The 12,525-nt window shown below is 40.9% G+C and overlaps 2 protein-coding genes across 3 annotated transcripts; both read right to left on the reverse strand.

Moving 5' to 3' along the window:
- Nucleotides 1-1,242: 1,242 nt before the first annotated feature.
- On the reverse strand, nucleotides 1,243-5,256 carry atf4a (activating transcription factor 4a). Its single transcript, XM_032563962.1, has 4 exons — nucleotides 5,091-5,256; nucleotides 3,476-3,652; nucleotides 2,979-3,275; nucleotides 1,243-2,899 (listed from the first exon to the last, which is right to left on the reverse strand). The coding sequence occupies exons 2-4, from the start codon at nucleotides 3,522-3,524 to the stop codon at nucleotides 1,971-1,973; spliced, it is 1,275 nt and encodes a 424-aa protein (XP_032419853.1). The 5' UTR covers nucleotides 3,525-3,652; nucleotides 5,091-5,256; the 3' UTR covers nucleotides 1,243-1,970.
- A 1,081-nt stretch (nucleotides 5,257-6,337) lies between these two features.
- Nucleotides 6,338-12,201, reverse strand: LOC116719488 (apolipoprotein L3-like). Of its 2 annotated transcripts, none has more exons than XM_032562013.1 (11): nucleotides 12,023-12,201; nucleotides 10,518-10,610; nucleotides 10,281-10,379; nucleotides 9,619-9,681; nucleotides 9,389-9,493; nucleotides 9,062-9,145; nucleotides 8,955-8,988; nucleotides 8,316-8,367; nucleotides 7,672-7,801; nucleotides 7,349-7,537; nucleotides 6,338-7,009 (listed from the first exon to the last, which is right to left on the reverse strand). In XM_032562013.1, exons 1-11 carry the CDS (start codon nucleotides 12,029-12,031, stop codon nucleotides 6,587-6,589), a joined length of 1,281 nt encoding a protein of 426 aa, XP_032417904.1. In that variant the 5' UTR covers nucleotides 12,032-12,201; the 3' UTR covers nucleotides 6,338-6,586. The 2 variants fall into 2 exon arrangements, with proteins under 2 accessions (XP_032417904.1, XP_032417903.1); XM_032562012.1 differs by having other exon boundaries at nucleotides 9,619-9,699.
- Nucleotides 12,202-12,525: the final 324 nt, after the last annotated feature.

The following is a 12,525-nucleotide window of genomic DNA, read 5'->3' on the forward strand; positions in this document are numbered from 1 at the left end:
TTCATTCCCCAACAAAAGGGGGATAATGTAATCATATACAAGAAGAATAAAAGATGTCAGACATTTGAAAGGTTGTTTGTTGTACTGCTTTCTGTAGCTGCGTTTGGTCAAGTTTTGTTGTCACGAGGTGAAATGCCACCTGGCGTGTCGGGCGATGAAAAAACGGAACACTATCTGTTTCCTGTCTGACTAGTCTGGTTCCAGAATTACAAGTTCCATTATCTAACTCTGCTTCCTCCCCCAGCTGTTTCGCTTCTCGTTTCAGGACAGATGTACTTTTAGCGCAAGGTGTGAACGCGAGACCCTTTCGCTATATGTCGCAATCTGAGTACATCTTGCATTTTACAATCTTTACAATTCAAAGGAAAGTTTAGCACGAAGCAATTCTAATTAGAGCAATTCAGATAACGTTTGAAGATGTATTTAATGTGGGGCATCTATTTGGAAGTTTTAAATTCCTTTTAGCACATTTAGTGCATTTTTGCCTGAACAATTTTGTGTCTTATAGTGGATTGGTTCGTTTTGTTGATCGGATGACTGAAGTTTGTAGAAACAAGACATATTGGCATTGTCACAATTTAACCGTTAGATGTTACCACACACCATCACACTTCCTTCACTAAGCAGTTGGGTGCTGGCTAAAAATACAGGACGTTTTTCATTGGTGCAATCCATCAATGCATCTTTCCTTTCAGATGTGACACTATTTAAAATTAAATAAACAGCATTTGGTTTAAGACTTGTTCAGTTATTTTTTGTGCCTCACACCACAGGACTATAACAGAACGGCTGCAACATAAACATACTTTAAGATTTGACCAAAGCCTTATTATCCTGTATCGGTTTTGTCTTCGTCTTCTCAAACCCCCAGTCAGTAATGGAAGACGGCTGCTAGTGTGCCAGGTTCTGCGGGGATCTCTTATCTACGATCAACTGAAATACGATTGAATAGAAATTAATTTAAGTGCCTTCTGTTGTAAATTGATGCTACATAATCTCAATTACTGATTTCAGAGTACAAACATTATAAATCTTCAAGTTCAATGTTGTCAAGAGGTATTTTAGGTAGGTAATAATCCTTAACAGGATCAAATGTGCCTGAAACTACTGCTATACATTATTTTCTATATAAATACTGAATTTTAAGTACCAACACTGCCTAACCATGTTTTATGACCAACATACTGAAGGCTGGTGTATGGATCAAATGTATTGCCAATCATATTGAAAAGAGGCAGAACGTCATGTTTAGTATCCATAGATCTTTATTAGGAAACAACCCGAAAGCAATGCGTTTTACAAGCCAACCATGTGCATCAAGTCAGGAAACTACAGCAGACATCAAGATTTATCTACCATTAAATAGAGTCACAAATCCACAACCAAGTGATGGGGGAGAAAAAAAAAGAAAAGACTATTTACACAAATTCTTGTTGATATTTGACCAACCATTTGAAAATTATTAGGCCCCTTTCTGGACTTGAAGCTGTCAAGAGGAAGATGAAACTGGGGGGTTATAGCAGGTTAAAAAGAACTCTGCAACGTCAAGGCGGAAGGAAGATCATACTTTGCAGAAAAATTACTTACTACTCTTGGGTCTGGTTGACAACTGAGCTACTTCCGATTCCCGTTTTGCATCCCTAGTCTACAAAATAAACGCAGAAGCTGCCCGTTTGTACAGGTGGTGATGTAAAGTCACAGTTCAAACAGGGGGCTGAGAGACTAGCATGTACAGATGCTTCACCTAACTACCCCTCAGCCCTCCGTTGCTAGCTAATCTCATTAACTTCCATACTCTTCTCAAACTCTAAAACTTTCCCTGTCAGGAACCTGTTTCAACACCTTCACACACCAACCTCTAATTTCCTAACGCTACAAAATAGTTTACTTCGGTAAAGCGCGCAAACATGGAAACAGAAACTAAAGACACCATGACTCTTAACTGCGGAGATTGGGCCATATCCTGGTGTCTAGGCGACTGAGGCGGTCTTCCCGCGGTGGTGTTTGCGGACTTCCTCCATCAGGTCCTTGAGGTACTGGATCTCTCGGCTGATGGACTCCGCCTTCTCTTTCAGCTCGTTGTTTCTATTCTCCAGGTCTTCCAGTTCCGAGCTGAGGTGCTCCTGCTCGACCCTCTTCTTCTGCCGGTAGCGAGTGGCGGCCGTCTTGTTCTGCTCCATCTTTTTCAATTTCTTTTCCACCACCTTGGGTGCACCAGACACTGATTTGATTTTGGGGGTCTTGGGGGAGGGAGGCTGTAGTTTGCAGTAGGGTTTGGTTCTGGAGGAACCGGCGACGGGGGAATTCGGGGGGGACGGGCGACGTGGGGGCGACCCGGCAGCCGACTCTATGCCGGAGTCGCTTTCGGAGTCGCTCGACTGAGCGGTGCTATGGGACAGATTGGGGAGAGCATCTTTGTTTGACAGAACAACTACGAAGTGAGTGGTGGGAAGAGAGAGCACAATTGGACTGGTGGTCTGAAGGATTTCACTGGAGTTTGAGATGATGGCAGTGGCGACAGATGGGGACATTTTCTCAACATCCAAGACATCAACTTCACTCCCCAGCTCCAACGTGTAGGCCGGAGAGGCGGGAGATGACGAAGGGTGTGGCGATGAAGGCTCGGACTTCAGGACAAGTTCCTGATCTAGCACCACCTCGTCTTCAGCCACAGGAGGGGCTTCTGGAAGTGATGAGGGGACGTCTGGTTCTGGGCTGATGTGCAGGGGTGAGACGGTTTTGTCAAAGGAATCTAGATCCATGTGGGAATCAAGTGAGGCCAGGAAATCTTCAGGGGAGCTTGGCAACTCGGTTGAGCAAGAGCCAATTAGAGATTCCAAGTCAAAGTCGCTCAAGTCGATCTTTTCTGACATCCACTCCATGTCGCCCAAATCGTCATCTGTTGACAAAAAGATTGTTAGCTTTGGTAAAGCTTCAATGAAAAAAGCATTTCAGACATTTTTTAAGCAACTATTTACCTCTGCCATCAGCTGCTCCGTGGCCACTGAGCAGATCGCTGGCTCCCAGCAGGGACAGCAGCTCGGCTTCAGGCTTGGTGGGATGAGAGAGGGGAGGGGACGGAGGAGGGGAAGTGGAGGAGCACGGGGAGAAGGACATCGTCTGATAAGGAGAAGTGGAGGATGCGTAGGAAGAAGAGAAAGAGAGGGAGGGCGAAGCAGGCGCCTTCACCTCGAAAGAGGAGGAAGGAGAAAAAGCTTCTTCTTCATCTTGGTCCAGAAGGGGCCCCATGGGGTCAGCCATCAAAAACGAGGACCCTGTGGACAAGCAGTTACCATGAGACTCAAATCTACCAAAGACTAATTATATATTAAAAAAAACACAAACATCTCCCTGCAAATATTTCAAAGTGAGACACAAGATGAATCTTTTTGCAAAACCTCTGAGTCAATAGTTTATACTCAATATTCTGTATTGGAAATAAAGCGTCAACGACATCCGCCGCCCAAACACGAACCTGAGTACAGGGCCTCCATGTCCTCCAAGGCTAGCTGGGAGAGCGTCATGGCTGCTGCTGGTCGGTAATGGCCTCAAAAGGGTTCGGGGAAACAAACGGGAATCTGACGTCAGCAAGTCGAGGGGTCTGGTACTGCTGTCGAGGGCAGCAAAGCTGAGGGTGGTTGCTGAGAGAGACCTGGGGGGAAAAGCATTGCGTCATGGTTAATAGAAATGTAAAATATATTCCTACAATTAAAAACTTATTGATTTCAATTAAAAAGAAAACAATCACATTTGCTCTGGGGACCTTAATGTACACGTCACACGGAACACGTGGCATACAACTCTTTCATATGCCATTCAGGACACCGACTCCCATTCTAAATGTTTTTTGTTTTTTTTTATCAATTATGTTACCAGCTTTTACTTGATGCATTTAGTATGGGACATTTTACAAGTTTACGAGTTCACTCACCGACCCTTCATTACACAGAGCCAGACTAACGTTTTGACATGCGCCGTTTTCTTTAAAGCAAATACTTCTTAAGGGCTTGTAATTATATTTTCCTGAGGTGAGAATAATTTATGTGCTGTAAATCAACTAATAGCACAACAAAGTAAATCAGATTAAACCACTAACATTCCTAAACTTGCATAATACCTAGCCCCAATTCTTATGTGTGTATGTGGGAAAATATACTGTTTATTCTTTGGGATTAAAAAAAATAAACTGGCATATACATGGTTGGAAGTCAGAAATTTTGCGAATATTTATTGTAGTAAGTACTTATGCCAAATACGTCATTCATGGAAATAAATTAAAAATTGTTGCTATAGAATATTTGTATTGAAATCTACAAAAGAGAATTTGTTTTGCCCAATAAACGGGTGGAACACAAAGTGAAGGAAATGAGCAACTATGAAGCATGGTGCTACATAATATGCAACAATTCAGGTTTGGCCAGTGTCAGGGCTGAAACCAATTCAACATTTTCACTTCCTTGAACGTAGTGTAACATTCTGGTTACATCTCTGCTGTTGGGGCGGAGGCCAGTTCCAGCTAGTTGCGCCTAAAGCGTCAATGCGTGTTTGATGAGACGCCCCGCCCTCCACCGGGGAATAACGTTTCCTAATTTGGTCATGCATTGGGCGACAGGCTCCGCCCTCTTGTATGAGTCACCGCTAAGATGTGTGAGGATGACCGCCATTTTCACAACCGCGCCATCTGTGCATGGCGGTCGAACGAGGGTGGAAAAAACGGCCCGCGCCATTTTGGCCACGCCACGTCGACAGCGTCTAATGTATACAAACACGACAACTGTTTAAATACGCACGTGTATTACCGCAGTTATAGCACTTCTGTAAATAATAAAAACAATTTTATTAACTTCCATTTATATTAGGCGACATAAGCCCTACGTTTAAGTACAGTCATCATAAACTGCCGCCGGGTGGTCAGCAACAGCCGCCACGCTGAAATTTGACACCAAACCACTAAATTCTTATAATTTAAACTATTTCGTGTAATCGATAAAACTTGAAAACGCGAGGCCACGTAGCAAAGGCAACAATGGGAGACACAAAACTGCCCACAAAAAGGCCTCGCAATGTGACAATGAATCAAAAATACTTACGCCATTTTGCAAGAAATAGCCAGTGCACTTAGCCGCTGCACTGCCGAGTTTTTGCCGCTGCAAAAGTTGCTGCCGCACGCCTTTACACTGCCATTTTTGAGCTTTGGAGCTTCTGACGACTATCTCTCTCAATGTACAGCTACACAACCGAAGAACAGGCGGAGACGACCGCACCGAGCTATAAGAGAGTCGAAGCACTGCCTCCTGTATTCTTCCGCGATTGCTATTCATTAGAGGCGTTTGTTTTAAATACAATGACAGCACGAGGGGGTTCCGTAGGAGAATACGAACGAAGACACGGGTAGCTCCGCTCACCAGGAGAATGGTGCAGTTTAAAACAAACTCATCCCTGTGAACGTCATCGACAGCTGGCAGAGTTTCAAAACAGAACTCGTACGTCAAATGTAGGTCAGTGTAGGATGTAAACAGTAAATCAAGAAGCAGTTTGCTGGCACTCATCCTTGGTTTTCAGCTGACACAAATATCGTGTTGCTAAACAGAAAATACCTTTATGGGGAACACTTTCATTCATATTTTCTTAATGCATTTTTACATAGTGAGAAAATTATTTGTATGCATTTCTATAAAATTTTAACAGTAATCTCTTGTAGTAATGTCTCGTTCTCGCCAGGATTAGTATATATATATACTAGTAGTACATATATATAAATATATAGTAAAACTATTTTTATAGAGATAAATTTAATAAGGTTCTCTTCCATTCACTTTCGGTCACAAGTTGGATTTTATGTTTATTTTGTTGTGTAGTTACGTTTTTGCAGTTAAATTAGTAGTCTTTCTTCTGACTTCTCATTTGTAGTTTCATTCCTTATTTTAGATAGTCTGGCCTTTTCAGATCTGTGTTTACCTTACTTCCTGTTTTCGTTCTCTTCTGTTTTTGTAGTTGTTTTTTTATATTACTATTAAGTTGAGTGGTTTTCTGTTTGTGTGCGGTTTTCTAGTTTCTTCAAACAAAAACCCAACCTCACCGTCTTCAGACCCGAAGCTTCATGATACAAAACTTGAAAACAGTGTAATTGTCAACGCCGCTTCACACTCATGTTCAGTAGATGGCGGTATTCGCCTTGAAGTTGCTTGCGATCCGCCATCATAGAAAAGAATGAAAAGAAGAAGTGGTCGGCCGAGCTGAAAACTGTGCTGCCCCCTGGAGGCTAATATGCGCCTTTAACTTACATTTAGAGTGACAGACAACAAAACCAGACACCAAAGCGACACTCATTCCACCGTGATGTTTCATCCTTGGCTACAGAACTTTATTAAGAAAGCTCAATCGTAAAAAAAATAACATGAAATACCAAAGAAGCCAATAGATCAAGGAAAAGAAAATACAAGCTTATTTTCTAGTGTTTACAATCATTACATGTAGGCTGATTAAGCATTTTAAAATATTGCATGAACCTAGAAAAACCCCAAGTTGAACCATAACCTGTTGCCATCTTGTGCCTTCAATTTCTGAAAGGTACAATATTTATCTTTTAAACATCCCTGAACTCATCATTTATCTTATGAAGCTCTTCCAGACCAGAAGCAAGGTCTTTGGCTAGTTTCCGGATATTTAAGGCGAGCTGCGACGCGAGCTTTTTCTTCACCGTCTGCCCATCTTTTTTGAAGTAGATTTCCATGCCGAGTGCAAAGCCATCCAGCATAACGGAAACCTTGTTGCTCTTCTCTGAATCCACGGAGCTCTCTGTCCCAATAGTCAGCTGCACAGCAGAGGCTGCCTCCTTTGAAACCATCTTGTTGTTGTCCACCATGGCTTTGAGAGCAGACACACCTTCGCGCTTCAGCAGGTCCATGCCCTCGTTAATGAACTTCAGGGATGTTAGGATTTCTTCATAAGCCTCTTTGAACTCCTGAAGGGTCCTCTCAATTTTCTTTTTGTCTTGATTTAGATTAGCCTGGAAAAAAAAAAAACAGATGTTAGAAGTTCAGAAATTGTGTTTGTTGCACTAAAAATAATTCTGATATTTATTTACTTCCCTTTATTCGCTTCACTTTATTAACTAGCAACACTGTTGTAGGTAAAAGTCATTCTGTGAGTGGAGCATGTTCAACAACAGTAACGCAAAAGAAGCTAATGATTGGAACATTGAGATTAAGGAAAAGATTTGGGGAAATGTGAGTTAGCTGACACTATTAAATAATTTACTAATCACAATGCAACTGCAGGATTTTCTAACACTGTGGGAATTTAGTGAAAGTATAAACAAAGTCCTGAGTAAGCGTTTTCATGTTACCTTGTTTGCGATGGCTGCTGACGCCCCAGTGACGCCGCCAGCTGCAGCCACTCCGGCCCCAACAACGGTTAGGGCCAGTGAGGCTCCCGCTGTGAAAGGGGCCAGGATCACCCCGGCGGCAGCTGCCACTCCTCCTGCTGCTGTTGATGCTCCTCCAGTGATGCCAGCGATCTTTGTTCCCTTTGAGACCTGAAAGCATTATCGTTCTCACGTGATGCAATGAACTCAGCTCGGCCAAAAGTCAACAGACTTTCACTACAGCAAGAGAGACACATCTGGACGTTCATGTTTTCATTGTGCAGTATTGTGTTGTGTAACATTACCTTGTCCAAGTTGTCAGCGATGCTACGTAGTTCTGAGATGAGCACTTTAAGTTTCCCATCATGTGTGGACATTAGTTGGATGTAACTCTGGATTGCTTTGTACAGATGCTCAGCTTTAACATTGATGTCCCTGGAACATTACAAGAAGATCTGACTAGTTTGAACATGTTCAGTACAGAAAGATGGGCGTTAAAACATCTGAACCATTGAGAATATAGACACTGGAAGTAGAAGATACTAAATTTGGGAGGGGGTTACAACCAAAACTTGTAAATAGTTTTAAATAAAAAGCAGCAATTAGATGAGAACCTGTTCTATGTTCCATCCAATACACACCCATTCCTGGATGCGTATTTGGGGGTTCTTCTGTTCATCAATTCATCACAGGGCAATACAGAAACACACCAACATGCATCCACACACTCATAGCCAAGGAGAATCAGCCAGTCAACCTAACAGTCATGTCTGTGGACTGCAGTAGGAAGCTGGAGTACCAGGAGAGAGAGAACCCACATACGAGGCTTTTGAATCTAGGCGATTCTTTCCACGAGGGAACGGCGCTACCAGCTGCTCTGTTATTTTCTGTAATTTATTCTAGAAATATTCCACCTGTAATAGAACACGAGATGCAATAGTCTACTTACTGTTCGATGGATAATTGTTTAAGTTTGAGGTTCTTCAAAACGTCGTCCAATGCTGCAAATGAACAAAAAACACTTCAGGTTAGGTTTGCCCCTTCTTCTTTGTATGCTTCAACAATCTGAACCTCTGTTTTTTAGCCAGTAGAAAGTTGCAACTACTAGTATTTGTTTATTTCTCTTAATAATTTTAATTGGTATTTGATTAGTTACTGAAACAAACAGACATGCTTAAATCCCCTCTATAGATTGTACCTGAAAGTTTTATATTCTGCCTTGTTTTTATTGATAATGAGCATGATACCCTTTTGGTTCAGTAGTATGATTGCCTACTAAACCAAAAGAACTAAGAACAACGTCGCTGTTGATACATTTCATACTGGACTCACATAAAAACTGTTCTTTTAAGTAGACTTTGAGCAGATTACAGAAGGTTTATTTTGAATAATTGGTTTTGATTTGTCCCCACGGCGAGTGCAAACCGGTCCCTGGGTAGTACAAAATGTCAATTGCTTTTATATCTGAAAATGTAGGATATGAAAACAGAAAAATGGCAAAACTGGTGAAGGGACAAAATGGCTGGCACCTCAACAAAATGATTTCATTTTACATTGGACGGTAAATAATTTCAGTCATTTCACTCACGTGTCATTGGCTTGGAGGAAATCGATGAGTCGTCCTGCATACAGACAGAGTTACAGCAAAACGTCAAAGCTCCATTTGGAGGATCTACTGAAGTTGAAAATACTCACCTGTTTTATAATTTTCCTTGTGGCCTGTTCGCTCGCTGGCCTGATCAGCAATGGAGGACGTTGTTGGTAATGGTCGTTAAAAGTCTAGCAAAAAAATGAACAGTAAAGTTTTACGATTGAGTCGGTTCTTGCCATTAAGTTTGTTGTACTCTCACAACAAAACTTCTTACAAAGCTTCTAAACCTTTTCAGCACACACACTTACCTCATGTACCTCCATATGCACCTGGAAAGGCCATGTGTTGTGATAGCTTTTCTAAAACGTAATAACTTCCACATGGAGTCAGCACAACTCAATAAACATAAAAACAAAAAACAAAACATATACCTTGACTAGGTCTCTGACATTCATGGTTTGGTCTTGTTCAGCACATTGTCCTCTGACATTCGCCCGTGAGATCACCGGTGGAGGAGTGGAGTCCCCCGAACCGTCCTGTGTTGACGACACACAAAAAACGAATGTCACGAATGGTTAAAGAATTTCATTCCAAAGATTTTTAATAATGACTCGCACCACTGCATAGAAGTATGAATTTAAAGATTTCTTCTCTTTCAAACCTCAGATGGAGGAGGGTCACATCTCAGCCACTCTTCATCAACGGCTCGTGAGCTTATCTTCCTCTGAAGAGAAACGGGAGGCTGCAAACGGTAAGGCCAAGTTTATTTGTACAGTCCCATTCATAAAATGAAGTGATTTACAGGATCAAAAATACAAAATAAACAAAAATAAATGAAAAGGAAAATACAATGAAGTTAAGAAGGACATTTAAAGAGGTCATGAAAGGAAACTTTCACGTTTGAAGTAAGAACAAATAAATGACACATCATGGAAATCAACAGATGTTACAGGGTATGTTACAGTAAACAAAATTCATGATTTAAATGGGTCCACAGTTTCTGCACATCTCAGGGTGCATTCGCATCAGCCTTTTAGTCCGCTTTAATTGAACTCTAGCTCGTTTGCCAAGAATGTCTGGTTTGTTAGGGGGATGGTGTGAATCCGCAATCCAACTCTGGTCCACCTAAAAACCTAAGTCTCAGTTCTGTTGAAGTGAACTCTGTTTGGGTTTGAAATGTTTTAGTGGCGGCCTGGCCGGCAGCGGAGGAGGTCGGGGCTTAAAGATAACCTTATCCACCTTTGAGGAAAAAAAAAGGTATTCTCCACACCAGTCAAATAATACAAATATTTCTCAAAAAAAAAGCAAAAAAAACCTATATACCTGGACTTGCTCTCTGATGTTTTCATGTTGTTCAGAATATTGTCTTCTGACATTCATGCGCGAGGGCACCGGTTGAGGAGTGGAGTCCTCCGAACCGTTCTGAGTTGACAACACACAAAAACAAACGTCACCTTGTCGGTTAAAGACTTTTACCAATGCATCAACTATCAACATTCGTGGTAATGATCCACACTGCTGCATCGGAGTATGAATTTAAAGATTTCTTCTCTCTCAAACCTGAGACTGAGGAGGAGCGGGGTCACATTTCAGATAGTCGTCATCAAAGGATCGTGTGTGAAGGCGTATCTTCCTCGGGAGAGGAACAGGAGGCTGCAAATGGCAAGGCGTGGCAGGTAAGCTACGATGAACAAAAATCCTGATTTAAACAGACCCTAAACAAATGTGGCCCAATAATGAAGCCCTGAGGAACCCCACCTTCTCTTTGATCATTCAAATTTAGAACTGGCAGATGTTAACAGTAGAGCCAGTCATGAAGATCTAAACCAGTTTAGAACAATACAAGGAAATTCTTCCAGGTTTTCCACCTGTTCAGTCATAATGTTATGATCGAGTGAAGATATAAAACCTTTATGACAAAAAGGAAATTCTAGGTAAGTGTTTGTGTTAATTCTTTTCCTGTCAGAGCTGTGCTGTGGTTAAGAACCTGGCTGGATTAGGCCTCCATGGAAATATGCCGCAGAAGAACGCACCGTTAATTGGAGCCTTTAATTGTCTGCTGTGTAACCCATGACAATGTTCCAAGTTTTACAAATAAATTATTTGCAAAGGCCAATTTATTTATTCAGTGGACGTAATCAACTGCAGATACATGAGCGCTTGGAAAGCGGTTTCTCAACTTGCTTTGCACATTTTTGCGAGTAGATTGCGGAGTTGAAAACAAGTCCGAAGCCTTTCACAAAACATATTCAAGCGTGTCGTGGAACGTTTAAAGACCAACGGACAACAGAAACAATCCTGCACGGCTTGTCCAACAAGATTCACTGACTAGCTGGTGCAGATTTAATACTTTCACTTTTAGTTTCAAACACTTCTTAGAAGGTTTCGTAAGATAAACATAGTTATCAATTTATTATTATTTTCTTCTTAGAAGGTTTCGTAAGATAAACATAGTTATCGATTTATTATTATTTTGTTTACAGTAACAAATGGCTGGAGCAGTTCAGTGTGAAAATCTGGTGGGTTTAAAAATGAGTTCAGAATTATGATTTATTACATAAACGCTTCATGTTTATGAAAAAGTTAGATGTTCTTGCAACGTGTGATGAAAGGTGACATTAAAAGCCTTCTTAACTCTCAAAACATGCGTAATAAGTGTTGCTTTGAACATTTTGGTATGGGACATTTCACCATCACATTTTTTGTTACATTTTTTTTGTGCAAAGGTTTTTTTGTTTTCTGAGTAGGACATGGTGTAGTATTCAAACATTTAAATATCATATTCTGATTTACGTAAGAAACCTTTAAAAGTATAGCTTTAAAGCAAAAGAATAACTTTTAGCCAAACGGTTTCTGAGATCATGTGTTTATGAAAAAATTTTCACAAAATTTAAAGCTGGATCAAAGCAGATGTAGAATTAATTTTAATCGTGTAAGAATATGACACAGTTATGTATTCATGACAAAATTGACACCTTCAAAGCTTTAAAAGCTCCGGTAGGTATTTTTTCTGTTTGTTGACTTTTACTCTCGTTCAAATTCTTGAAAAAATAAAATTCTCTCACCTGCTCCATGGTGCAGCCTGCAGGATCCTGTTGCTCTGAGTTAAAAATGATTGTGGCTCATGTGGGGACATTTGACGTATAACAATGTAAAATTTTAACTGATTAAAGGGCGTGACAAAAGAAACAAAACGCCTCTCTTGGCTCTGAGTGACTGAACGTATCCACACAGTCTCAGTGATCTGAACCACAAGCTGAGAATCTGTGGAACTGGAAAAGACCCGTCTGAACATCCATTTCATGTTTTGTTTTTTTTACATCTGAGTTGTTTTTCCAGATTTTATTATATAAAGGTAGCATAAGAAAATGCAGTTCTTTACAACATTCACAGATTCAAGTTTTCTGGAATGTTAGGAATGTAGCAGCTGAGCTTCTAGTGAGCCAGAATCAACGGTATGGAGTCCGAAACAAACATTTTCTATGCGAAGGAAAACAAAAGTTTCTTAAAGTTATTATGAATTTTTCTCATTGTCTCATCAAACATGTGGCTAATCTGATTCTGTATC

Source organism: Xiphophorus hellerii, chromosome 5 (genome assembly GCF_003331165.1).
Source record: "Xiphophorus hellerii strain 12219 chromosome 5, Xiphophorus_hellerii-4.1, whole genome shotgun sequence".
NCBI classification, from domain to species: Eukaryota; Metazoa; Chordata; class Actinopteri; order Cyprinodontiformes; family Poeciliidae; genus Xiphophorus; species Xiphophorus hellerii.